Consider the following 26,984-nt stretch of genomic DNA (forward strand, 5'->3'; position numbering starts at 1 on the left):
CATGCTATCAGTGTGCCAAAATGCTCGCAAAAAGGTGACTATTACTTATTTGAAAATTGCATCTCACTTTAAATTTGTTTCATATACAACTAATAAACTCAGTAGTTCACCTCACTGTCATTCAACAACCGACTGGTCGATTAGTCGACCAACTTGGACTTTCCTTATATTGGAGGAAATTTTACTTGTTTGCTGTGGCTGGTCATCTTTTGAATGATTGCAAACTCTGTTGGGTATATACTTCAAGTATATAACTACAACACATTACAGCCACTCGCGCACAGAACAAATTATATAAAATTAAAAACATGACAGTACTTCGTGTTAAAGTCAAATTTATTTCCATAATGCACATCATGATACATAGTTTCAAAGCATATGTAGATAAAATATTGCATATAAAAAAGAACAGCTTAAGCGGTGCATATATATTTTTTGACACGCATATTAACACATTTCTGTCAGGACCACTATCATCAAATACGATTGACAATTAGCATACAGTTTGAATTGGCGGTATGGTTCCGTTCTGGGCGAGAACTCCCTGTGCATCCATGCAGCCTAGCATGGATAAGAGCAGGGAGAGCAGTAATAACCCCCCTTAGGGTAAACGGAACACAACCAACATGAATGTATGCAGATATCATTAATTCAAGATTTTAAAGTACAACATCATTCGAGAATTTATTCTGATTCAAGGGTAATCAGAATGCCAAATCCTGACTGACGAGAGGAGGAGCTGGGGATGGTGGAGGGTAATTAGTAGGGGTGCACGATTCAGAAAATTTCACGATTCGATTCGATACCGATTTTTAGTCTCAAGATTCGATTCAAAATCGATTTTCGATTCAAAAACGATTCTCGATTCAAAAAACGATTCACAGTATGTAAATGTAGTTGACTTTTTCCTTTGTGATTGCAGTAGACATACAATTTAAAAGAAAAGAAATAACAAATTAAATGAAGTTTGATATTACTTTGTCTTCATAAAAACTTTTGCAACTAAACAGTGCAAAGTGCCAAGCTTTGGCGAGCTTTCAAATACATTTAATTCAAGTTTAAATTAAAACTTAAATAATTTTTTTTTTACATTTAGCTTTAAAGTGCTGTAGTCAGATCAAACAAACAATACTGCTAAATGTAGTTTAAGGAGTAGGCTATTGACGGCAAAATAGGCTACAGAATATTTCGTTCTGTATTGACAGGTGTAATTTTTGAAAATCGATAAAAAAAATACAATAAGCCTACATTATATCTGCATTTATGTCAAAACCTAGACTTTCAAACATCAAAATGTCATTTATTAATATGAATATTCGTGTCAAAATGACATATTTTGCCTGGAAACGCTTCCAACACGCTTGCGTGTCGCGAGAAAAATAGGCGTCGGTTCTATTTCATGCACGCGTTTTCCGCACGACTCGGGCCACACCTGAGACGCGCGTGTCACGCAGGCTGTGTGCAAGCTCTAACCTGTTAATGGGAGCCGAAATAAAAACAGACACGCCACACAGCCAGCCAGCCAGCCTTCCTTCTGCTCCGCTTCTGCTGCACTTCTTCTTTTGGCTATGACAAGAGTGTGCAGGCGTAGTGCAAGTGTGAATTCGATGCTGCGCCATCTATGGGAATGGCAAGCTAGACTCATTTCAGGACAATACCAAAAAATATATATTTCAATAAAAAAAAAAATAAAAAAACAAGAATCGATTTTTGGAATTCTATGAATCGATTTTGAATCGGTAAAGTTTGAATCGCGATTCATATGTGAATCGATTTTTTTGCCCACCCCTAGTAATTAGTTCCTGAGAAATGCGATAGCTGCTGATAATAATGAAGGAGCTTATATATTTATACAGTGATAGGCGTCGCATTCCTATAGGTAGATGTGGATCAGCTGAGAGTAAGCTGATGCGAGCTTGACTAACGTGACCTGCCAGAACTGACGCTATTCTTGATAATTCTGTGTTATCGAGGGGCACTTAAATCATGGTAGCATATCATCAGGAAACAGATAGAATTGCCTCTAGACAACTGGAGTGATAAAGGCTGGGGTCTGTGAATTGTCAGCAAATCTAGAAGTCATTTTCTATAACATATTATTGTAACTTTCCTAAAACAAGTCCTTGGCTAATGAATAATAACTCCTACCAGAGATTAGCATACTTGCAAATATTATTGGAATACATGGTGTAATGGACCTTGCTTTTCATCTACCTTGACCATAAAAAAATATAATTTTGAAAGGAGAGATTTCTCAAAAATGCCATTTTGTTAGAAGACAGACATCCTGTTGCATCTGTATAACAAAAAACAGTAAAAAGTTAACATAATCTGTCTTGTCTTTTGACAGATGGAACTGATATAGAAGATGACCCATCCTGCTCTTGGCCTGCATCCTCGCCATCTAGTAAAGACCACACATCTCCAGGCCATGTCGATGACTATGAATATGGTGAGGATGAAGGAGGTGCCAACCTACCCTACCCATGCCAGTTTTGTGCAAAATCCTTCAGTCGCCTGAGTTTCCTTAAGTGCCACGAACAAAGTCACAGAGATAAACTTCCCTTCAGCTGCACATACTGCAGTCGCTTGTTCAAGCACAAGCGCAGCCGTGACCGACACATCAAGCTTCACACTGGTGACAAAAAGTACCACTGCGGAGACTGTGACTCTGCTTTCTCACGCAGTGATCATCTAAAGATCCATATGAAAACACACGCTGCCAACAAGCCCCATAAATGCCCAGTGTGCCGCCGTGGGTTCTTGTCCACCAACTCGCTTCATGGGCACATGCAGGTGCATGAACGTGGGAAGGATGGAGTGAAAGGATTGTCTCCTCAAGAATGGAGGTTAAAAGAGACACGCAAATGCAGCCGCTGTGAGGAGGGTTTCGACATGCCTGAAGAACTGCAGAAGCACATTGCAGAAAGCCACCCAGAGTGCTCTTCTCCTGTAGGAGGGAGTCTAGAACCTGGTCTGCAGTGCATTTATTGTCACGAGCCGTTCAGTGATGAAGGAAAGCTTCTTAGCCACATCGATCAGGTGCATGGAAGAGACCAGAAGAACAACACATGCACTGTGTGCTTTGAGAACTTCCCCACTGTAGAAGAGCTGTACACTCACATGGATATTCACCAAATACCAGAGTCCAGCAATAGCCCCTCCGTGTTGCCCTTAGGTTATACTTCTGTTTCAAGCACTACCCCAGACTCTAACCTTTCTGTTGACAGTTTGTCTATGATGGAGACCGTTTCCACAGTCCCCAAGACACGTGGGAGAAGAAAGAGGGCCACTCATAATGACGTGTATAGGCGATCTGCCAAACAGCCAAAAATTGAATACAGCTGCATTTACTGCAACAAACAAGTTTTCTCAAGCCTCGCTGTGCTGCAGATTCATCTTAAAACAAAGCATGTTGACAAGCCAGAGCAGGCGCATACTTGCCAATTTTGCTTGGAGATCCTTCCATCCCTTTGCAATTTGAACGAACACCTGAAACAGATCCACAATGCTGAGGATCCCTCAGGTGTACTTGCTAACCTGTCTGATGGCCTGCTACAGTGCAATTTCTGCCCAGAGGTGCTTGGAGATCTTAATGCTCTGCAAGAGCACATACGGCACTCACATGGCTTTCCTAGTCCAGTAGCCAAAGAAAGCAATGCATTCTTTTGCCCCAAGTGCTTTATGGGATTTTTAACTGAGGCCACTCTAGAGGAACATGTCAGACAGACCCATTGTGACTCTGGAAGCTTGCAATTTGACTCTCCTCTAGCCGTCACTCCAAAAGATCCTGTTGTGGAGATCTATTCTTGCTCTTACTGTACCAACTCCCCCATTTTTAACAGTGTTCTAAAGCTTAACAAACACATAAAGGAGAACCACAAGAACATCCCTCTTGCACTGAATTATATCAACAATGGGAGAAGATCTCTGCGAGTCCTCAGCCCCTCATCCCCAGTGTCTGTAGAACAGGCCTCACTATTCAAACAGAACAGCACTTCCTTATGTTCAAGCGAGTTCATTTGTAACCAGTGTGGGGCTAAGTACACCAGCTTAGACCTTTTCCAGACACACCTAAAGACCCACCTTGATGGAGTCGTGCCACAGCTTACCTGTCCACAGTGCAACAAGGACTTTCCTAACCAGGAGTCTCTGCTTAAACACGTGACTGTTCATTTCACCATCATGTCTACATACTACATCTGTGAGAGCTGTGACAAGCAATTCACATCCGTTGATGACTTGCAGAAACATCTCTTGGATATGCACACCTTCATGTTTTTTCGCTGTACTCTCTGCCAGGAGGTGTTTGACTCTAAAGTGTCAACTCAACTCCATCTTGCAGTGAAGCACAGTAATGAGAAGAAGGTATACCGATGTACTTCTTGCAACTGGGATTTCAGGCATGAGGCTGACCTTCAATTGCATGTCAAACATAGTCACCTTGAAAATCAGGGCTGCTCACACCGTTGCATTTTTTGTGGTGAGTCCTTTGGCACAGAAGTAGAGCTGCAGTGTCATATTACCACCCATAGCAAGAAATACAATTGTCACTTTTGCTGCAAAGCCTTCCATGCTGTTTATCTGCTTGAACGTCACCTTCGTGAAAAGCATTGTGTGTTTGAGGGAAAGACCCAGAACTGCAGCACCAATGGATCCATGTCAGGTAGCGGTGATTCAGTTGCCAAAGATGATGGGGACTTCCAGGGCTTTCTGACCAACAGCCATGGAGGAACTGGTGCAGGGGAGTCTCGCAACAGTCATGATGGCAGCGAAGAAGACTTTGATACCTCAGAGGTCATGTATAGCTGTGACATCTGTGGTGCATCCTATACCATGGAGTCCCTCCTAACCAATCACCAATTTCGTGACCATAACATTCGCCCAGGAGAGAGTGCTATGCACAAGAGAAAGGCAGAAATGATCAAGGGAAACCACAAATGCAATGTCTGCTCTAGAACCTTCTTCTCGGAGGGAGGACTTCGGGAGCACATGCAAACACACATAGGGCCTGTCAAACACTACATGTGTCCCATTTGTGGAGAACGCTTCCCTTCACTACTTACTCTGACAGAACACAAGGTCACTCACAGCAAAAGCCTGGACACTGGAAGCTGCCGGATTTGCAAATTACCTCTGCAGAGTGAGGACGACTTCCTAGAGCATTGTCAGATGCATCCAGATTTGCGTAACTCTTTGACTGGTTTCCGCTGTGTTGTCTGCATGCAGACTGTCACCTCAACCCTAGAACTCAAGATCCACGGCACCTTTCACATGCAGAAGACTGGACCAGCATCTACAAATCACCAAACTGCATGTTCAGCTGCCACACAACTTCAACACAGTCAAAGCCAGAAAGTCTTCAAGTGTGCTGCATGTCTCAAAGAGTTCTACTCTAAGCAGGACTTGGTGAAACTTGACATTAATGGTTTGACATATGGCCTGTGCACGTTATGTGTCAATGCTGCTGGTAGCAAGAGCTCAACTGTAAATGGAGGGAAACAGTTGCATCATGGGTCTCAAACATCAACGGGTCCTGCTGCTGGATGGACCCAAGGGGAGAGCCTTAGCCCTGGTCCTGTGAAGAGAAAGACTCTCTCTTCTTCTTCCTCGTCTTCATCAGTATCACCCTCAATTTCCAAGACCCGTTGTTCCAGCTGCAATGTTAAATTCGAGTCAGAGGCGGAGCTTCAGGCACACCTGCAGACAGTACACAAAGACCAAACACCAGAGGGTGCTCATTTCAGGACTCCCGAGGGCTCCCCCATGTCACGAGTTAGCCCCACCCAAAGTGACGAGGTAAGGTGTGCCTCACAGTAAACCCACATACTCAGTATATTTGCCATCAATACAATAGTGATAATTATTGTTTTTAAAGATTTATTGTATAGTACCGTTTATTTAATTAAAGAGAAGTGGGAAAAACAACAACAAATATTTTTTATGCATACAAAAGACATGTATTTGCTTGTTTAAACATTATTGTCCAACACTATTCATCTTTATTTGATGTTTCTTTTTTTCCCCACTGTTCAGAAGAAGACTTACCAGTGCATCAAGTGTCAGATGGTCTTTTACAGTAAATGGGACATTCAGGTCCATGTTGCCAATCATATGCTAGGTAAGACTTAATTTCAATTGGATCTGTAACAACTGGCTAAAGATATATTAATGTCAATTTTGGGTATGTGACCCCAACGTGACCCCTCTTTCCTTTATTTCCATTTGGTTCAGATTATTTTTTATTTATTTATTACACCTTAATGATATTACTTGAAAACCCACTGAAATATATATATTGTTAAAGAATTTCAAAGAGAACAAAGTTTCAGTGTGAAATGTATTTCAGGCTTATCTCTGTGGCTATCTTCTCTCTTGTTCTTTATTTGTTACTCTTAGTTGTTCCTATTCATGATTTAAGGGGTTTTGTGGAAAAAGAATGTTTTAACTGAATTGCCTCTCTGCTTGAAGTCCATTTTTCTCAATAGATATTGAAGCTTTTCATTTTCAGTTGGTTCTGCTGAAGCGCATTCTGTTGCAGTCTCACATCAAGTGTGTGTAAATCTGGACTGTAATTCCCTCTCAACCAGCATGTGCCAAAACTGCAAAGGGAAAAACAAAAGCCTGATTTGAGAAGCTTTAAATACCTTTTCCCTTGAAAAAAGAGCATAATTCCTCCTGTTAATGGCCATCTGTAAAGATGAGGTGAAACGGGGGCCGTGGGGTCATCTGCGCTCAGCTGTCAGTGCTATTAGCGTATGTAATGGAGCAGGCGCTGCTCTTCAGGGTGTTGTTTCTAAGCACATGTCCCTGTTTTATTGCCATCAATAACTCAATATGTAGAGAATTGGAGGCTGTTAAACATGAGCACAAAAGCCTTGTAGGTCCTTGTAACCTGGCCTTGTGGTTTGTAAATATAGAAAAGTGTGCTTTCTTTTGTGCATATTTGATTTACAGTCATTAATATTGCCGATTTCCACAGAGATATCTTTCAGAAAGCAATCAGATCTCACACCGATAAGGCAAGGAGGTGGAGGTAGGTGTGAACTGAATGTTAGGGATTGGTCTTGGCCACAGGAGCCCTGAGGTGCCTGCAGATAGGAACTCACAGCTTGAATGGCCCAAATCCATATTTGCTGTTCGGTTGGTTTGTCTGTTGTTGAAGATGTAGAAAGGCTTCAGCGCCACAGATAACTTGACTTTCATTCAGAGACCACTTGCATTATCAACCCCCCCCTCTAGCCAAGAACATTTGATTTTTCACCATTATTGTCACCAGCATATTTCTGATGATGCGAGATGATGCAAAAGGAAAGATGGCAAATTTCCATCATCCTCTAAAGCTTTTTTTTGTCAAGTTGGTTGACCACCTTCTCAAGGACAGTCACACATGGGCGTCCTGCATGTGGCATGAGGTGGGGGTGGCTGATTACAGTGGCTGCAAACACATCCAGCCTTGTGTCGTTCCGTTGCACGATGGGGAGTGAGTGACCTGGGCAGCCCAGCCAGGGTAGAGTGGATGAAGTGGATGGCAGAGACCAGTTGGTGAAGGCTTGGAGCAGTGCATGATGCACATTTGTTGTCCAGCAGGCCACTCTGTGTGAGGCAGCAATGTGGGCTGATGTCATGCTGAAAGGAGAGAGGAGAAAATCTTGTGAAAAAAGAGGAATGAAGTGGATAAACCGAGCAGGGGAGAGACATTATTGGAGTGTGCAGCATGTTTTATTAGATGAGTTATTTTTAAATGGATGTTTAAATGGATCATGTAGATTGATACATGTTTTTTAAATGTCAGTCAGATTAAAGAAGACTGTGCATTTCTTGACAATATTTCTTATTTTGTTGGCTTTTCCATGGTAACGGTTTCAGCATGGCAATGCCCAACGAAAACTGTAACGGATGTGGATAAATGGGACAAATGGTTTGCATTCTAGGATGATTCAAGCAACTTGAAATTACAGATGAACTGAATATCAATATCAAACTATTTTACATTGAAGAAGGGGGATGTGAAATGTGCAAGAATAGAAATGTACAAGACTCTCTGCTGCATTGACTTGTAATGGATTATTATGGCCATAATCAATGTACAGCAGATTTGTTTGTTTGTTTGTTTGATGTGTTTGTTTATTTAAGATTAGATAACATTTTCAAACTTAAATTTTCAAAAGACAAATCTAGACCATAAGGATTAAATTGCATTTTTACATTTTTGAATGTTACAAATTCAAGTCAAGAGCACAAAGGTGAGGTTATTATGTGGAGAGTACGTCCTATGGACTTACCTGATGGGAAGTACTACATAGGGCCACAGCGTGTGGTGACAGAGCGAGGCTCTATCCAGGGAAAGACACAGGGTTCACTAACAGGGAACCCGGACAGTAGAAGAATACATTCTGTATATGGGATCACCATTAGTGAATCAGCACATATGGAGCACTTAGCCTACCTACAAGGGCTCACCTGAAAAGGGGCATACCACAAGTAATGGGCCTGCTAGCAAATTTCTCCACCAAACTCAACCACTGATGAGTGCTTGGAGGTAGGAAAAGGCATCCTGGGTTCATCAGACATAGGGAACTCACAAGGACAAAAAAGTGCACATTATCACCTCAGAGAGGGGAAAGGCGCAAAACCCAAGCGATACACCCAACAAGTTGTCTGAGTTTATACCTGTCAGTACCCATGACTCGCTAAGAATCTGGATCTACTCAGATCGTCTAAAGCTCTGTGTGCGATCCAGGTATATGTGCAAAATGTGCACCGGGTACAACAGAGATAGGTCTGGGTCTTTCTCATCAGGAGGGATCGCTTGCAAGTTCACCACTTGATCCCTGAAAGGAGTTGTGGGCCGGGGCTCTCAGGACCACGTGAGAGTCAGCCAGATCAAACTCTAGGCACACCTCGCTAACGGAGAGGGCTTGCAGGTCCCCAGCTCTTTTGATGGAGGTAAAAGCAGTCAGGAAGGCAGTCTTCATGGAGCATCCTCAGGGCACTGAGTTAAACTGACCAAGGACCAAAGAGAGATCCCAAGAGGGGATGAGGCGCAGTCTCTGCGGATTTAACCTCCATACAGGAACCTAATAATTTGGTTGACACCTGCCACCCACAGTGTTGTGGTTGCTTCTATTGCAATCATGTACACATCAAGGGTAGAAGAAGACAAGTGCTTCTCTAGGCCTTCTTGGAGGAAGGAAAGCACTGACCCAAAACCACATCTCCATGGGTCTTTACCTCGGGAAGAAAACCATGTAGTGAAAAGGAGCCACTTCAAGGCAATAAGCACATCTAGTAGAGAGGGCTCTTGTCTGAGCATTTGAATTCCCTCCTCATCCCTTCCAGGGACCAGACATGGAGGTTCCAGAGATCCTTCCTCAGGGGGAATCACCAGAGAGGGTCTGACACCATCAGCGTGAGCTCCAAGATCCAAGTCTGATTGGGCCAGTATAGAACTTGTTCTTCTTCCTCCCTGATCTTGCACAGTGTATGATAAGGCCCACAGAGGTAAACACATACTTGAGCAGGACCCGGGCCAGCTATGTCCCAGTGCGTCCCTGCCGAGGGGGGCCTCGATCAGGGTATACCACAGAGGACAGTGGGAGAATTCCTGGAAAGCAAACAGGTTTGCCTGTGCTTCTCCGATTCGACTCCAGATCAGATGGACCACCTGGGGATGGAGTTTCCACACTCCACGAAGCATTACCTGTTGTGAGAGCAAGTCCGCTGCTTGATTGAGGTCACCCGGGACATGAGTGGCTTTGAGTGAGTTCAGGCAAGTTGAGACATGCGACGAGAGCAGATACCGCCCTTGCAATTTATATACACCACTGTTGCTGTGTTTTCCATCCAGATCAACACGTGCCTGCCCTTACTCCCACCTGTAGAAATGCAAGGTCTGTCCAAGGGCTGAAAGTGCGGTGACAGATCAAGTTGTGATGTGTGCCAAGGTGCCATGCCCATCCCATGAAGCCAGTGCTGAAACGGTCTTGTATGCATTAAACTGAGTGGCGTTACAAAGAGCTGAGGATGCCATATGCCCCAGGACCCTCTGAAAAATATTTGAAATAAACCGCTGTCTTGTGCTTGAATTCGACTCAACGTGGAAGTGACTGACTGATAGGGAACAATATTATAACGATAGACAATAACATAATTATTAAATTGTCAAAACAAGAAACATTTACAACATTAAAAACACATGTTCAGAGACAAGGTGCAGGCATCTGTGTCTAACACAACTCTGTATTTTCAGCAAAGCAGAATTATGAATATTTCTATGCTAGTGTCACCAGCCTGTGTATGAGAGACCAGGACCATAATTTAGTTCAGTAATTATGCACCAAAATATTTACAAAATCATAGACAAAATCAAGCCCCGGCCTACATTTGTTCTTGTTCCAGGAGCCGTTTAACTTGTATAGGTCACAACAGAGAAGAGGAGACTATCTCAACTTTAGTTTCACACAGACTTTGATGACTGTTTCTTAGAACACTTAAGTACACATTTAAAGAGTGTGCTCTGTAATGTTAAATGAAAAGAATAATTTAAAAGAATATTTTGTCGTGCTTTAAAGAAGTACACCTACTTTGATGTGTAATATCGAATAACACACTACAGTACACATCAAAGTACACCTACTTTGATGTGTACTGTAGTGTGTTATTCGATATTACATTTTAAGTTAAAGGGTACATAACATGCACAGTTTCACCTAATCTCATGTTAATCTTGAGTACCTATAGAGTAGTAGTGCATCTTTAATATCTCCAAAAAGTGTTTAGTTTTATTATATTTATAAAAGAAAAATACAGCTTTCCGATTCTCTCCGGAAAAAGCCGAGGTCCTGGAGGCGGAGCTATAGAGTCAAGCGGTAGTGCTTGATTTCCAGCAAAAGACAGAAATCTGATCCAGTTGTACTTACATGAATGGGGTCTTTTATCACTGGGACCGCTCCACGTTTTAATAGCAAACGATTTGCAAATCCAGCGTCGACCTGGGCCTTGTTAATAAAACATTCGTCACTGAAATGACCAGAACACACAACCGCACTTGGTACACTCCGTTGCTGCCCCGGAAAAACAAACTGCATCCACTGTTCCTGTAACACTGGGTTCTTTGGAAAGCTGAACACGGTAAGCTTTCCCTCACATCCAAAAACACACTTTTTTGGAGACATTCTTGAACAAATCCTATGCAGCGCTGCCGATGATTTCCTGTTGAAGCGCGTTGATGTGCGCGGTCTCGCTCTCCTCTGGTCGACGTGTGCGCGGGTGAGCTTTTCCGAGAGAAATGCTCATATAAGGAGTTCCACTCTCATCTACGTCATTAGATCCACGATCGAAAAAAAACAGCCGAAACTTGTACCAACCCGGAAGTAAGATTTTCGGCACAGAAATTCTCCGTTATTCGTCCAAAATATTTTTTTTAAACTTTGCCCATGTTTAGCATGAGAATCCATCTCTTTAACACTGTAAACAACTCTGAATACATGAAACACCATTGTACCCCCCCTTTAATGTAATTTAAATACATGACATACAAGTTTCAATAGAAATGATTTATTTTAGTTTACCATAAATGCTTGTCAGTACATTCAGCAGTACACTTTAACCATATCTCAAAGACAATATAATTGTGAAATTATAAATAAAGATGTACTTTTTTCCTACTTGGTCAAAATGTTAATTCAATAACTGCATATATAAATTTTAACTACAGTATAATACATTTAGTTGCAATTAACATTGAAGTGTGCTAAAACATTAAGTTCAGTTCACACCTAAATATATTATTTTAAAGTATATTATTCCCGTAATAGGTGCTCTTTTTTAAAAAAGTATGCTAAATTGCACTACTTGTTCAAAAGGGCATTCAGCAACTGTTACACATGACTTGAATGGTATAAATTCTGTATGTTTAGGGGTCTCTGTGTTTGTTGCATTTGTGGAGCCTGGCTCAGTTTGGTTTCTCTTGGTTTTCTTATTGCTTTGGCCCCCTGTGGTCTGCTGGTGAACAGGATGCTGATTAGTGAGACTCTCATTGAAGTCCTTCATCATGCCCTCTGGCTGCAGTCATGGAACCCTGTGGAATGTTCCAGAGAGTTCTAATAAGATTCAGGTGCTTCAAACCAGTGGCCCCATGCCAGATCTTTCCTAACTCCCAGCACCACTGTTTATATCTGTCCTGCCCAAAAGATCTGAATACCTTATGGAGATTTATATTTAGATATACTATAATGATTATTGAAGCAGTAGCCTTTAGTATGATTGTCTTATGCTAATGTTATTGATGTAAAATATTTTTTGTGTATGCACATTTTTTTTTTTCCGTTGAGGTTAGTTGACATCTGTAGGTGTGGTTGCTTGTAACACTACAGAAAACATTGATATTTAAAATTGTGTACATACATTTATTTTGCTAATCAAATCATTTTTATTTAAACCCCATCAATCCCTTACTCCAACTACTCTTTTTATTTTAAAGTCTGCATGAATTGGAAGTTGTGATAGTCTTTTATTCCCTATTGTGACGTACTTTATCCGAGTGAAATGGCTTCTGGAAGAAATGTAGGGTGCGGGACTTGATTTTATCTTTCGGAAATTGATTGAAAGGCATGGATTTGGGCTTTGCTTACTATATGGAGGCAAATCTGAATGTCACTTTGTAGTCAGTTGTGGAGGATATTTAGTCTCCGAGACAAACGTCATGAAGAGAACAGATGCCGTTTCTGGTTAAAGATTATGAGACCATATAAAAAAAAAAAAAAAATAGTAATAATAATAATAATAATAATAATAATAATAATGATGATAATAATAATGTGCACAGATACATCATTTATAATAAGCACTGCAACATTCTGTTAAATAAATAAATAAATAAGAATTGTCTATTTTGATTTCATGGTAACTTTAAGTATTTTCGTTCAACAAGATATAAAGATATATACAGTTGATATATACGGATATATGAACTGTACCAAAAAGAGAATTCATAAGGACAAAATACAGCAATTCCAAAAATGAGGGTTTAGAAATGATGAGAGAATTTTCTTTTTCGTTGGAATATCCCTTTAATTTCTCGGGAGACAAAAGTTTTAGGGAAGAGCATGAGATAAAAAAAAATGTAAAGGTGAAAAATGAAGGTAAATATAAATTAAACTGTCAGTAATTATTTTTTTATTTTGCATAATTTCAAATTTAGCTAAAACTGCATGTGAAAATATACTTGAATTGTAAGCCTCTATAAAATGATTGCTAGGGTAAATCAATTTTAGTTAAAAATGTTTATAATGTAATTTACATCACCATCATTTCCACCATAGAATGCTATTGACATAATCAAACATATAAGATGCAATGGAAATTACACTGATTGGAAATAATGTCAACATTCTGTCAAACTGTGTTTTGACAAATGTGAGTTTGGTTTAGAGCCTAAAGTGCCTATAGTTGAAGAAACACACAGAAACAGAATATTATATACAGTAAGCTCCATTGACTAGCTTTGTTGCTGGTGTTCAAATGCCCTTGAAAGAGGAACATGAGCATTTCATTGCCCACACTGACCCCCCCACCCACACACACACACACACACACACACACACCTTGAGACTCAAACCTTAAACACTCTGTTTCTCTGATTCATTTTTTATGTTTCTAATTACTAATTAACTTGAGAGATTTCTAATGTAGTCCTCCTTCAGTGAGGTGCGTGGAGGGCAGCAGATCATTAGCTTCAATAATGAATGTGGACAGGGCAGATAATGGCCTGTGATGTACCCACACTGACAGCAGTCTTCACAAGACAAAGGCTTGAGCCAAATACAGTGAGACTGACACAAAAAGACCTGGAAACGTTGGTTGCTCAGATGTTTTATATGTTGATGTTAAAGGCTGATCAAATGTGTTTAAAAAATAAATAATTTTAGCATATTTAGACATTAATTGTTATTATTATTATTATAAGCCATTGTCTTAGGACCTTAAAACATAAATAAATCAAATGTATTAACTGAATTGAATTGAAATGGATTACTGAGTTTAATTGTCAGTTTGGCTGAACCTGGGTTGTTCTTTAAAGAGATGTTGTCAAAGCATCATGTCTGTCAGCTCAAACCAGTCCAACTAATCATTAACCTGCCATGATTTTATCTCATCTTTAATGATATTTCTTACTTGCCATCTATTAACGAAATCTTTACTTTGGCCTGAACTACATGAGATCATGTTTCAGACCTTTCATTACATGCTTTAAATAAAGATTTTAAAGGGATAGTTCACCCAAATATGAAAAATTACCCCATGATTTACTCAACCTTAAGCCACCCTAGGTGTGTATGACATTCTTCTTTCCGACGAATACAATCAGAGTTCCAAGCTTTATAATTGCAGTGAATGGGAGCCCAAATTTTGAAGCCCAAAAAAGTGCATCAATCCGTCATAAACGTAATGCATACTGCTCCAGGGGATTAATAAAGGCCTTCTGAAGGGAAGCCATGTGTTTGTGTAAGAAAAATATCCATATTTAAAACTTTATCGACTAAAATAACTAGCTTCCGGCAGACATTCTTTCCCCATTCGTGTACTTTCCCCAGAACAAAACATAACTCTGGAAAAAGTGTATGTTCATTTGGGAAATCATTTAGAACTTTAAGTCATTTTCAAGGTTCACCAGCGTGGCATGCTCAGCATTTCCCGTCATTAAGAGCATGAAGTGTTAATTGCAGTTTGATCTCATTAGTGATTAGAGTCATTTTCTGAACTTCTCTGATGAAGACTCCACTTCTCGCTTCTTAATGGCAACGTTTCCTGCCAGTGTCTGCTAACTCTGACGACTTTGGGGAAAGATGCTTACGCTGTAATGATTACTATCATTAAGAAGTATGAAGGTGCCAAGCGTTGGTGACCCAGCTGTTCATTAAAGCAGAGTTTTTTTTTCGTAGCCGGAGCCTGAGCACCCACCCATGAGCAGACCTCCACCTGCGCATCTCCATCTCTGTCCACACCACACCATTGACCTCCACACAAGTCCTGTTAATGTCTGTCTGTAGGTTGTTGGTTCAACTAAGTGGAATTTCATTTTGTTCATGTTATAGTATCAACATCATCATTTATTCTTACTAAACATCATTTATTTGTATTTATTACATGGCTTGGTTGAATTCCAATGTAGAATGCGGTCTGTTATTTCTTGATAACCGCTGCGAAGTATAACACACCGTTGCCATGAAAAACAGAGCGTTGCTATGGACGCAGGATTCTAACCGTAGAGACGGAACGGACTATTTTCTTTAGCGGAAGCAATACAATCGTTTTTAAATCAATAAAATCCTTTTTAAATCAATATTTTGTGTCAAAATATTGATTAATTTGGTGGGTAGCCATGTAATAAGCGGGATAATGTAGAGCGAGGCGGTTGTTATAGCGAATAACAACCCCTTCAGGCTGATTCAAGATCCCTCCGCTTCGTCTGTCGGGGTTGTATTCGCTATAACAACCGCCTCGCTCTACATTATCCCTTACATGTTATTTGGATGTGAATGGAAATATTTGCCCTCGCAACTCTGCTCTAGTGTTTTACTATGAAACAGAAAGATCTGGGGCCTCATTTATAAACGTTGCGTACGCACAAAAGAAGGCGTACGCCGCTCTCTACGCAATAATTGGTATTTATAAAAAGCAAACATGACGGGAAAATGTGCGGTCCTTCATGCAAACTCTGACCCAGGCGTACACACAAAAACGGGTGAAATGAGAAATGGCGACACCGTCGGCAGATGGAAGAAACACGTGAAAGTGTGTGAAAGTGTGTGAAACTGTAGACCGTTGTGTAAAGGAAATCTTACAATCGAAAAGCAAGTCTTACAATTAACAGCCTACACGAACACCCGTATGATCGATCTGCAGTGTAAAACAAACAAAATCAAACGAAGATTACAACAGAAATGCAAATTAACACATATTTGCAAAAAGAAAAGTGAAATATGTTCTGCAATAATATTGGCATGTTATGCAATTCATCCTCATAACACATCTGTAGCTTGTCAGATGCAATCAAATGGATGGCAATAAAATGCCATGATGCCATCACAATGCGTAATGACACACAATGGCTGATCTTGCGCTCTTAGAAAATGTTTCTTGGTTTTCTGTTTGCCATGATTTCGCAATCGATGAATATTAACTTGTGGGTATTTCACGGACTATTTATGGACAATTATGGGCGTGACATGAAGCCACAAAAGCTGCGCTACATTTAGAATTGATCGTGATTTATTAAGGGAAAACTGCGTAGGATGTGCGTGCGCACGGTTTTATAAATCCGAATATTTCTGTGCGTACGGCGTACACACGTCCTATGTTTCATCCGTACACCACTTCTGATGCAAATCCTATGCAAAGTTTTATAAATGAGGCCCCTGTACTTTTACATACAGTGCTATGCATAAGTTTAGACACCCATGCCAAAGTTGACTAAAAAGAGGAATAAAAAATCATCTTTTGGAAATTGAACTTAATGCCTTAATTTAAAAAAATAATTAATTAATTAAGAAAAATCCAACCTTTAAGGACACCAATTTTCTTTGTGAATGAATAATGTATCGTAAATAAATAAATGTTCTTCCTTAAAATACAGGGTGCATAAGTCTGGACACCCCTATGTTAAATTCCCATAGAGGCAGGCAGATTTTTATTTTTAAAGGCCAATTACTTCATGGATCCAGGATACTATGCATCCTGATAAAGTTCCCTTGGCCTTTGGAATTAAAATAGCCCCACATCATCACATAGCCTTTACCATACCTAGAGATTGGCATGGGGTACTTTCCATAAGATCATCTCTCAATGCAAATCAAACCAGCTATTAGGCTAACTGAAATAAAACCATGCCAATCTCTAGGTATGGTGAAGGCTATGTGATGATGTGGGGCTATTTTAATTCCAAAGGCCAAGGGAACTTTATCAGGATGCACATTTGCGCTCTGGAGACGCGTTCGGTCTTTCCACTATCAAATTCCATCATGTAAATAGCGAATCTGCCATGCCGCGAGCGCAACTGGCATTTAAAGGGAATGGGAGATGAGACTCTGATTGGTTTAATGCACGTAAATCCCAAAACACACCCATTACTCATTAAGAGAATAGGGACAACCCTTTTAGACCATGCGCCGGGAGCACCGACCATTTTTCCTGTCGTTAAACTAGCAAAAGTGGATTCGGACACGCCCTAAGTGAACTTGCGCCCTGCGCTTTAGACCATGCGCTTAGATCGTTAAAATAGGGCCCATAATGTTGTTAAAAATATTTGTACAAATTTATCTTGTTACCCCTGCATTCTTTTATTCTGTGCTTCGTTTAGGTATTTTCAAATGGAAGAACACATCTTATGTGAACACCTTTTTAAAAAAAAGCATGTAATTGACTAATCAAGTAGTCTTTTAGTCAACTGGCTATCTGAAAATGTGTCGTTCTTCACGTCTATCATAAGAGGAAAATAACTCTTATGATCAATCCACAGTCTCTGCCTTTTCATACCAAAGCAAGTTTGTTGCATTCTTAAGGCCCGTTCACACCAATAACGTTAAAAGATTAAAGATATAGTTTTAAAAATTGTTCTAAATCTAAAAGAATAGCAGAGTTCACGCCACAACTATAACGATAACAGCACCAAGAAATTATATTGTTGGAATCACTTTCAGAATTTTTTTTTTCCAGCGGAAGAACAAACAGAACAAACAGATGACAAACAGAATGATATTGTGCATTAGTGTGGATGTTAATATGGTTATCGTTATAGTTATCGTTATCGTTATAGTTATCATGCTTTGTGTGAACAGAAATGCATATCTAGGCATGCATTTCTTAGAACAACAACAACATTTTTACTAAAAACTCTCAAATAAGTATTTCTTGACTTATTGAAGTTGAATAGTGATCCATATAAAATACAACACAAGTAAATGTTCTCTGGAAGGTTTTCCTTCCACGGGCCAGACCATGTGTCACCTTTCAGATAAAACATAAACATCCTTGTACACGTAATAAAAGCTGATTAAAGATTAAATTATAAAAGATTCAATTATCATTCAGCAAAAGATGATGATAAAATATGTCCATTTAAGAGGGGATCATAAATAATATTGTAATGTTGTGCGTGTTTGTCGTATTACTTGGTTTCAATGCCTGTCTTTCTCCACTTCAAATTGAGGTTCTAATAAACCTGTGGGGCTTATTTTGCTATAATGGCCGTCTCACTTATCCCTTACATACCTGTCATGCATATATAAGGCTTGCTATTGGATTCATCTCTCCTGTGCATCTGAGACCATGGGTCCTGATGTGGCCACCGCCTTCCGGTTGTTTGCCAGCTCTTGTGTCTGTGTGGAATTGAGGTTGTATGAAAGCAGTTCGGCGGCGGCGTCCCAAGCTGCCCGTTTGCTTGCCTTCATCAGCATTCCACCGATGAGAGTAATTAAAGCTCAAATTAATTCTGCTGTAAGCAGACGAGCCGCTGAATAACTGATATTGGAGGCGCGATGATGAATGCACCACATCAAGGGTGAAGCCCTGGAGACACTGCAGAAAAAAGACATCTCCTTTGTCTGCTCTCATTTTTACTCTGGCTCAGTTCCATAACCTAGTGAGCTGACTTACTGCCTACATGGGCACCTGCCTTTTCAGGCCGCGTATTACCTGAGATGAAACCTCAGATTTGAAACACTCTATAGGTAGCAACAACGATAGTGAAAAGAACTGTAAACAGTGCCTTAATGTGGCTTGGCATTGACTCTACTGTAGGGATGGAACGGCATTCTTCCAAATGATATATCTAACATGTCGGTCCAAAATCTGCCATTTGGCTGAGATCTAGTGCCTGCAAAGGCCTTAGCATATGACCCAGTGGACCCAACCCATGCCAACAAAATTCACCCACTGCATAACAAAGCCACCAGATCCCCAATTTTTCATTTAATTCGTCATTGTGCATACATATATATGGCCTATCTCAATATCCAATCTAGTTGGAGGCTCCTTACCCTCTTCTGCTGGAAAACTGCAGCCAGATGGAGGAGTTTGATTAAACAGCAGTGGAAGACCAAATGTTCTGTTGGATCCAGAGTCAGGCTGTGAGAGAGATCGTGTGGGGGGTGTTGGGTGGGAGTCTGAAATGGCCTTCTGGTGTGAGCGGGCCAGCGCTCTTTCCAGAAAGAGGCAGCCGCTGGGGTGCAGTAATGTAGAAGCCCTTTTCCAACAACCAGCTGGGCCTTTTAGGAGCTGCTATCCCCGCAGCAGACACCCAGCAGCCTCTGAGCAGCTTGACTTCACCATATGTGGAGGTTTTTTAACGCTCCACCTGGTTTCCCGGGAGGAAGTTGAGCCGCTAGGATGCCAGGAGCAGGTGAAATGCTCTTAATGTAGCCAACAATTTTAGAGAACGGCTCGATGCGGATGACCTTGGAGCCTGTGCCCATACTGCAGGAACATGGTCACTTTTAACCGGCAACTTCATATCCAGATCTGTTTGTACTTTCCCACACTTAAAACACTGGACATAAGAGTAGAAAAAAGGGACAATGCCCACACGGTATCCCTGCCCCCGTCACCACACTTAACAGCGTACAATCTCCCAGGAGCTGAAGTGGGAATTCTAATTAGACTCCATTTTAGAAAAGGCTCAACCGAGGATGTTCTTTCTTCATCATTTAAAGAAGTTCAATCTGCAACAGGAGCTGCTTTAATGGTTTTACTCAACTTTCATTGAGTTTGTCCTGTACTCTTCAACAACTGTCTGGTTTTGGACAAAAGAATGCTACAATAGACAGTCATGATTGCTGAGAGAATGACTAGTGACCCTCAGCCCACTCTCTAGGACTTGTGCTATACACTACCAGAATAAGGAAACAGGCAGAGAAATAAATGTACGAATCCCACGCACTAAGGCCCTCCGCCAAACGCTATAACATCTCCAGGAGTCTAAGTAGGAGCTTAGTTTGCTGCTCATTGGATTGGCAACAGACCTTCTACAGGAGAACTCAAACAAGCTCATCTACTTCAGCGCTCCCACTTCAGTGCCATGCATATTGTGTTTGGCTTTTAGGTTGGTCTACAATGAAATCCATGGTTCAATATGTACTGTTCCTCGACGGTAACTTGGAATAGAAATTAGTGAATAGAATTGTAATTACTTGTAAGAATAGTGATTAGTTAGACAACGTGAACCATCTATCCATATATTTCCATGTCTGCTACATGTACCACACTTAAAAAAGATACCACACTTTAAATGTATTTCTGGTCACTAGTGTGGGCTTGTTAGTGCACAGCACTATAAAGTATTTCTGTCTGTTTGAATGAGTGCTGTGAGTGAGGTGTCAGAGACAAGCACTCTCTCTGTGTCTTGAAGCATTTCTGTTCATGCTCAGATGGGCAGAATGAGAAATAGCTGTCTCCTGTTCATTTTACACGTAGAGCACTGTTTTTATGGCACAAATAACAAAACATTGATATGGAATTGTTGTGTTACGGTCTGAACGTCAGTGGAATGACACCGGACACATCACAAAGGTTCAGACAAATAGAGGTTATGCGCGTGACGTCACCGTCGGCCAGAGTGACTGCGGTTACGCCCACTGAGTTGCAAAAACACAGCATTTGTTTTCAGCGTGAATGCTGCGAAAAACACACAAAACACATCTAAAACAGGAAAGAGATTTGAGATTGACTGTACAACTAGATTTGACAAGAAATCGAAGGTATTTTTACAGACTGCTGAAAGCTACAGATCAGAGAAATAAATGGATTGCTGCTATTCATAGAAACAACTGGATCCAGGCAGAGAAACGTGGAGTTGCAGTTTTCATTTTTGTTTCAATATACTGAATTTAGGGGTAAAATCATACCCTATATATTGTATTGATATATATTGTATTGACAACTCATCAATTCAATATTTACCATCGTATATTCTGCATAATTGGATGTTTTTAAATAAACACTGACAAAAAACTATACAAGTTTTAGGAATGGACGATTTGATGATATAACATTGATATGAGTGATCATACCCGGATTTAGACCTACCTTTGTTGTACTTACATAAAGCGTTCACAGGCAAATTTGTTATATGCAATTCCCTGGTGTCGAAATCAGGCTCATATACGTAAATGTCAGGAAACACAATTCCTGGCTGCATGTCAATATCCATGGATCACTGGATCTTTGGTAAGTTGTAAGGAACACTATATCGAGTCCAACCTTTAGTTTAAACTGATAATCGTTTGTTTTACCCGTGTATTCGCAGTTTCCACTATTAAATCCAGTCACACAGCAGCTCTTGTGCCACTCAGTCCGGCCGAGGGGGCGTGGTCCGGCGGGACAGTGACGTCAATGCATTCCCTCTATTCCAACTCACTCGGAGCTGACAAAAAGTCCTCAAACTATTTTGATACATTTTTAAGAAGATATAGGCTGATATATATTTGGATCTGGTCCAAAGTGGCTAAATGGCATGTATCTTGTGAGCACAATGTCCAAACTGCACAAAACGTGGTACAGATGGAGAACAGGACATTCTGAGTACACATGCTAAATTTAATGGATCTCCAATAATAGGGGCAGTAATAACTGAAGAAAAACTTTTAAACCATGTTAACATTTACCACAAATAAAGCGGTGTCAAAAAGTACTGTTGTTTAAATATTTGAATGACAATTAGGGATGACAATTTGAATGACAATTATATGTTGGTTATATTCACGTCCAAACACTTCAGGGTTTAGAAAAAACAACAACTACTGACAATCACATTTTACACCTCAACAGCAGAATAACTGATTAAAATGAAATAAGAATGTCTCATTTATAACTAAGCGTTAACTGGTGACTAATTGCATTTGTCCGAGGGCTGTGTGACAGAATCATGAAGTGTACAGTTTGCAGGACTGTATTTGAAATGTCTTCCACTTCCCAGACTCTGGTGAAATTCTGTCTGCTGAAAGAAGAAACAGTGTAGTTTGTATGTAAAGGCTGTCTTCCCCCATTGCAAGGCTGCGTGAGTTCAGCGCTTTGACCTCTGTGCGGTTTGTGTTGGTATGTTTTTTTCTTTCGCGTGGTCTTCTTGACAGGTCTGGCAGCAGATCACAGCTGGTTTTCTACTGGCAGGAGTCAAGGGAAGCTGATTTCCTCCAAAGCAAACAGTCATCTGAGAGCTGAAGCTTTTCACTGGACAAGGAGCACATGTGGAAAACGGGTGACTTTAAAGTGGAAAATGGAGCTATTCACACAATCATCTTTATGAACCGAGCAATTGCATGGGAGTCCTGTTTGTGCAGCTGTTGCCCCCATTGCATTAGATGTTTTGTGGCTTGTTCCTCTCACAGTGCCTACATTACTCACCCTCAGCCAACATGACTCCCAGAAGAGCCGAGCTGTGTCACATTTGGGCATACCGATCACATGTACTCTTCACATACCCCATTACCTGGAATATACCAGGCTAATATGCCCTGACTCCAGCCAGGGGGCCAGAGAGGGCTTTTCCCCTTGAGATGAGAGCGCAGCCACAGTCACATCCAGCGGGAGTGAGTTGCTGAAGGCTTTCTTCTGCGCCTGTGTGTGTATAATTGCAAGTGTAGATGGAGCGTCTGTCAGTTTTGTGATTGTGAGGTGCAGACAGCAGCCCGAGGGTTCCCTCCATCAGCGCGTCGCCTCACACATCAATACAAACACACACACAACACATTCTCCCACAAGGGCGCCTACCCTCAAAATCCCCCGCTAATGGAAGCCACTGCAGTTTTCAGTCAGGTTTTCATGCACAGCTCCGTGTAAATGTGATGCCAACAGACATTTCCTTCATGAAGAAAGAGAAGAATACTGAAAATACAAAATTGAGTTCATTATAGTTGTTTTACAACATAGTGCTTTGTTGTATTTGATTCAGGCTAAAGCCCATAGTATACTTTGGGTTTTTTTGGCGCATGCACTAGTATATGCATACAGTTGAATGTGTATCCTTTCAAAGTACACTCCAATTGATAGTTTGCCCAGACGCAGGCGGTCGACATACGTGCTCTAGAAAGTTTCATCTTTGTCCAGTATCTGTGCTATTTTTTCCAGAAGTCAAAAATGTCTGTATTATTTTAAACTAAAGTTGTGGCTCTCTCATAACCCTCACACAAGCGCTTGTCAGTGTGGGTGTCTGTTGTTGTTGCTGTCTCCTGGATTGTGTTGTTGTTCCATCTCTTTGGTTTCATTTTCTGCTGTGAAACAACAGTCTGGACCAGTGTCGTCACCTTGTGGAACAACTGATCAGTGCAAAACAAACAAAGTGCTTGGTTTCAAAAATCTGTCGGTGTATGTACTATTATGGTGATGAAATTTGCATCACGCTTACTGTACATGAACCGCCTCGTACACGTAAAAATATATTTTAAAGCCGACGTATACTTTTGGCATTTAGATTATTCTTTTTTTATTATTTTCTTTCCCAGCCATTGAAAGAATTTTCTGGCTTTCCGTGTTTTCACTGTTATACAGCAGGGGGCGCTGTTACACATCTTCTAAAAGAGTACAGAATCTCCTGATCAAAACACATGCGAAGAAGAAGCAGAAAAAACTATATTATATGGAATCAGATGCTTATGTAAAATAACACGATCATCAACATTAAACAGCATCTAAATCAAAACTGTGTAACGTTACTGAATGAAATATCGACCCAGGACGAGCTTTAGGACTGTGAAGCTTTGGGGTGTTGATGGACTTGATCTAATCCATCTGTGTTTTGATCATCGTTCTGAATCTGAAAACGAGATTTTCTTAGCTTAAAGGCAGGGTAGGTAGGATTTTTCAACAAAAAAAACAACATTCCAAATTTGTTTAAACTGTCTTTATATACCAATACATAATTCACATGTAAGTAATCTGAAAAAGAGAGTATAAAAATCGAGTGTCTGTAAACCTCTCACGACTGTTGTAAACACAGCTAATTATTTCCATTCACTCCACCCCCTCCCTTCTGGGCTCCTTCCAAAGCCACGCCCCCAAAACACATGAACGCGCGACTCCGACCGCTGAGCTGGAAGACGCATTTATTTACCTGAGACGAGTGGAGAGGAAAGAGTGCAGTGCATGCAGTGACATCATGTCAGAATCACATGTAATAAAATAACTTTATCACTATAAATATAAACAAATAAGATGGCTTTTAGTACTCACTATCAAGCTAGCATATCGATACTGGTAAAGTTTAAAATATATTTTGTTTGATTCGGTAACGAGCTATATTTAGGCTATAGGTAACGAGCTATATTTATAAGGCAAAGCTAAAAACAGGTTGCACTGATACACATTTTTCCATTACCATCAGTTAAACTGTGATTAACCCTCTGAGGTTGGCAATCACGCCGGCGTGATCTGCTCGCTTTTTTCCTTATCAGTTGAATTGAGACCCAAAATACTCTTTTGACTTTGATTTTACAAACAAGTTTCATACATCAATCGATTCTGTTAAATGTGTATTATTTTTGTGTATACTCACAATAAAAACAAAGTGTTGTGCTTTTTGCCAAATTAAGAAAAATAAATACGAAGCGAGTTCTGCCTTCTCTCTGTCAGTGTAGTCCATTCTGAAACGCGTCCGAAAATGAACTGTAACTCAGCGAATACTTCTCACACAGACACGTGAGATATGTCTTTATGAAGCTTGAAATCTCTTCTTTTAAATGAAATAATTTCTTTAAAAAACAAATGTTTTCAACTCATGTAATCCGTTTGAAAGCAAGGAGAGGTACCGTTTTTCCTTCTGCCTCATTATCTTTATAATAAGCTGCGGCCGCCCCGCCCCCGGCTCTATTCACATGGTAAATAGTTTAGGTGATCTAGTATGCATCGCATACGCCCCCCGATCAATGCCATAAAAACACAGTTTCTTCATCAGACTTACTGATAGTTCATCGCGTTTTGAGTATGGCACGCTTCTCCGGTAAAGACGCCCTTCAGATGATTCTGGACAGCGAGGAAGAATGCACCTTTTCCTCAGAGGACGAACGGCAGCATTTTGAAGAGCGAATTCCGCCGAGGACACAATTTCGGAGTAAGTTTTACTTAAAAGTCTTTTGTCTTTTATTTTTCGTGTTCGAATTTATGAGGAAAAAACAATATTACGTGACAGTTCTCCATTATGGACGCGAGCGCTCTGAAAGTAGCAGTAAAAGACTTTCAAACTTTCACAGAGACCTCAAAACAGAAAGTACAAATCCTTTCTTTAAAACGAATTTCGTTTTGTATTAATTGTATCTTAATTTTAATAATTGTTTCATTAACAAATTTCCTGGATTTAATACATAAAAAGTCAAACAAAACCATCCAAAACAAAAAACTATGTAGCCTAATAAATGTGCATTTCTCCGGTGCGTTCACTAGCCTACTGCAAAGATCGCGAGTCAATAGCCTATCGTCAACTTCATCTTTGCCAGAAGTTAATAAACAATTAAAATGTCTTATTGCAATATTTTACATATTCATAATCATTACTTTTGGTGGATATTTGAGGCAGCTTTTTAGGTTTATGGCGTTTTGGAAAAGAGCTCTTCACGTACAAATACCGTTTCACCAAGGCCCAGCGTCCCTTCAGCACATCAGGTGTGAACTACTAAATATGCATGATCGTTTACGCCCCATCCGCATATTGGCTTTCCAAACTAGAAGTGTTTCACAAAACTTAAATCAATGTATCGTTTTATGTGAATGATTAGGCAGGATGATTTTCACATCATTTTGAAGAAAAAACTCTAGGCGACGATTAGTCAAAAGTCTTATTGACACATATTTACTATGTGTTTTGTGGCCTTATTTCAGAAACTTTAGTTTTTAGTTTTTTCAATAACCATGCATAAACATTATTCTCTCAAAAATGAAAACATGTACATACACGTGGCTCACATATTATGGCAGCCCTGTTTGTGCTATATAGAGTGAATTTACACCTTTGCCATTAATATGTTTATAAGCAACTGAAAAAAGCTCAAATGTCAGGGCATGTCAGAACATCTCAAGGGCCCCAAAAACAGCCCAGACCCCAGAGGGTTAAGGTGAATTTCGTGTAAGATTCATAACATATACGGTGTTTTGCATGTAAGAGTTTCCATGATGAAAACATTGTTGACTCTGATGAGGACTAACGTTACACTCCGGTGACAAGTACCGCTTCGTCGGTTCGAGGACAGGTCCGGGGTCGAAGATTTTTATACTCTCTTTTTCAGAGCAGTCATAAAAGTAAAATGTTAATGTGTCATCTCTCAGTCATTCATTCCCTGTGTGACTTGCAAAGGCTTGCGTTTGGTTTGGTCACACCACAAGGTGTCGCTGTGGCCTCAAAGCTTCAGCACTGCCGCTCTGAGCTCGATTGCTATGTCTGAGGTAAAACACGCCCCCCTCATTAGCATACGGACAAAGACATGTAGAAATAAATAAATGTGGAAATAAAAAAAAAGTAGAAATAAATAAATGTGGAAATGAATAAATGAAAAAAAAATCCAATAATACATAAATAAGGAAATACAAGTATAAATACTAATTTATTTTTAAATGTAGTTTTTACATTTCTTTGTATATTTATTTATTTATTTATGTATATATTTATGCATTTGTGTTTTTTAAATTTCTTCACATATTTATTTCTTATTTCGTCAGATTTGTAATTCCATACAGAACACTGTACTGTAATATTAAATATTTCCATTACAACATCACTTTATCTTACTTACTGGATAATTTGTCTAACATATAACGCTGTTTATTATCTGTGCCTCTATGAATAAGGTACTCATCTGTGGCCACATCTCTGACTACATTACAATTCCACTTCATCACATATTTAAGAATTGATAAATAATTGAGCTAGTATGAGCAGTATAGTAGTCGAGTAGTAGTATAAGCAGGGATAAATTGTCTTTGGGGCTATTACATTTATAAATGGT

At 40.1% G+C, this 26,984-nt stretch overlaps 1 protein-coding gene across 3 annotated transcripts in view; it reads left to right on the top strand.

Annotated features, from left to right (window-relative positions):
• Positions 1-26,984, top strand: part of LOC307161392 (zinc finger protein 521) — a 99,726-nt gene that overhangs the window by 47,211 nt on the left and 25,531 nt on the right. For 2 of the 3 annotated variants that reach the window (XM_079876061.1, XM_079876059.1), the window contains 2 exons: positions 2,351-5,799; positions 6,037-6,121. In XM_079876061.1, coding sequence (XP_079732187.1) covers positions 2,351-5,799; positions 6,037-6,121 — 3,534 coding nt within the window. The remainder of the gene's footprint in view (positions 1-2,350; positions 5,800-6,036; positions 6,122-26,984) is intronic. The other variant, XM_079876060.1, reaches the window with a different exon arrangement.

This window comes from Squalius cephalus (genome assembly GCF_949319135.1).
Source record: "Squalius cephalus genome assembly, chromosome: 7".
NCBI lineage: Eukaryota > Metazoa > Chordata > Actinopteri > Cypriniformes > Leuciscidae > Squalius > Squalius cephalus.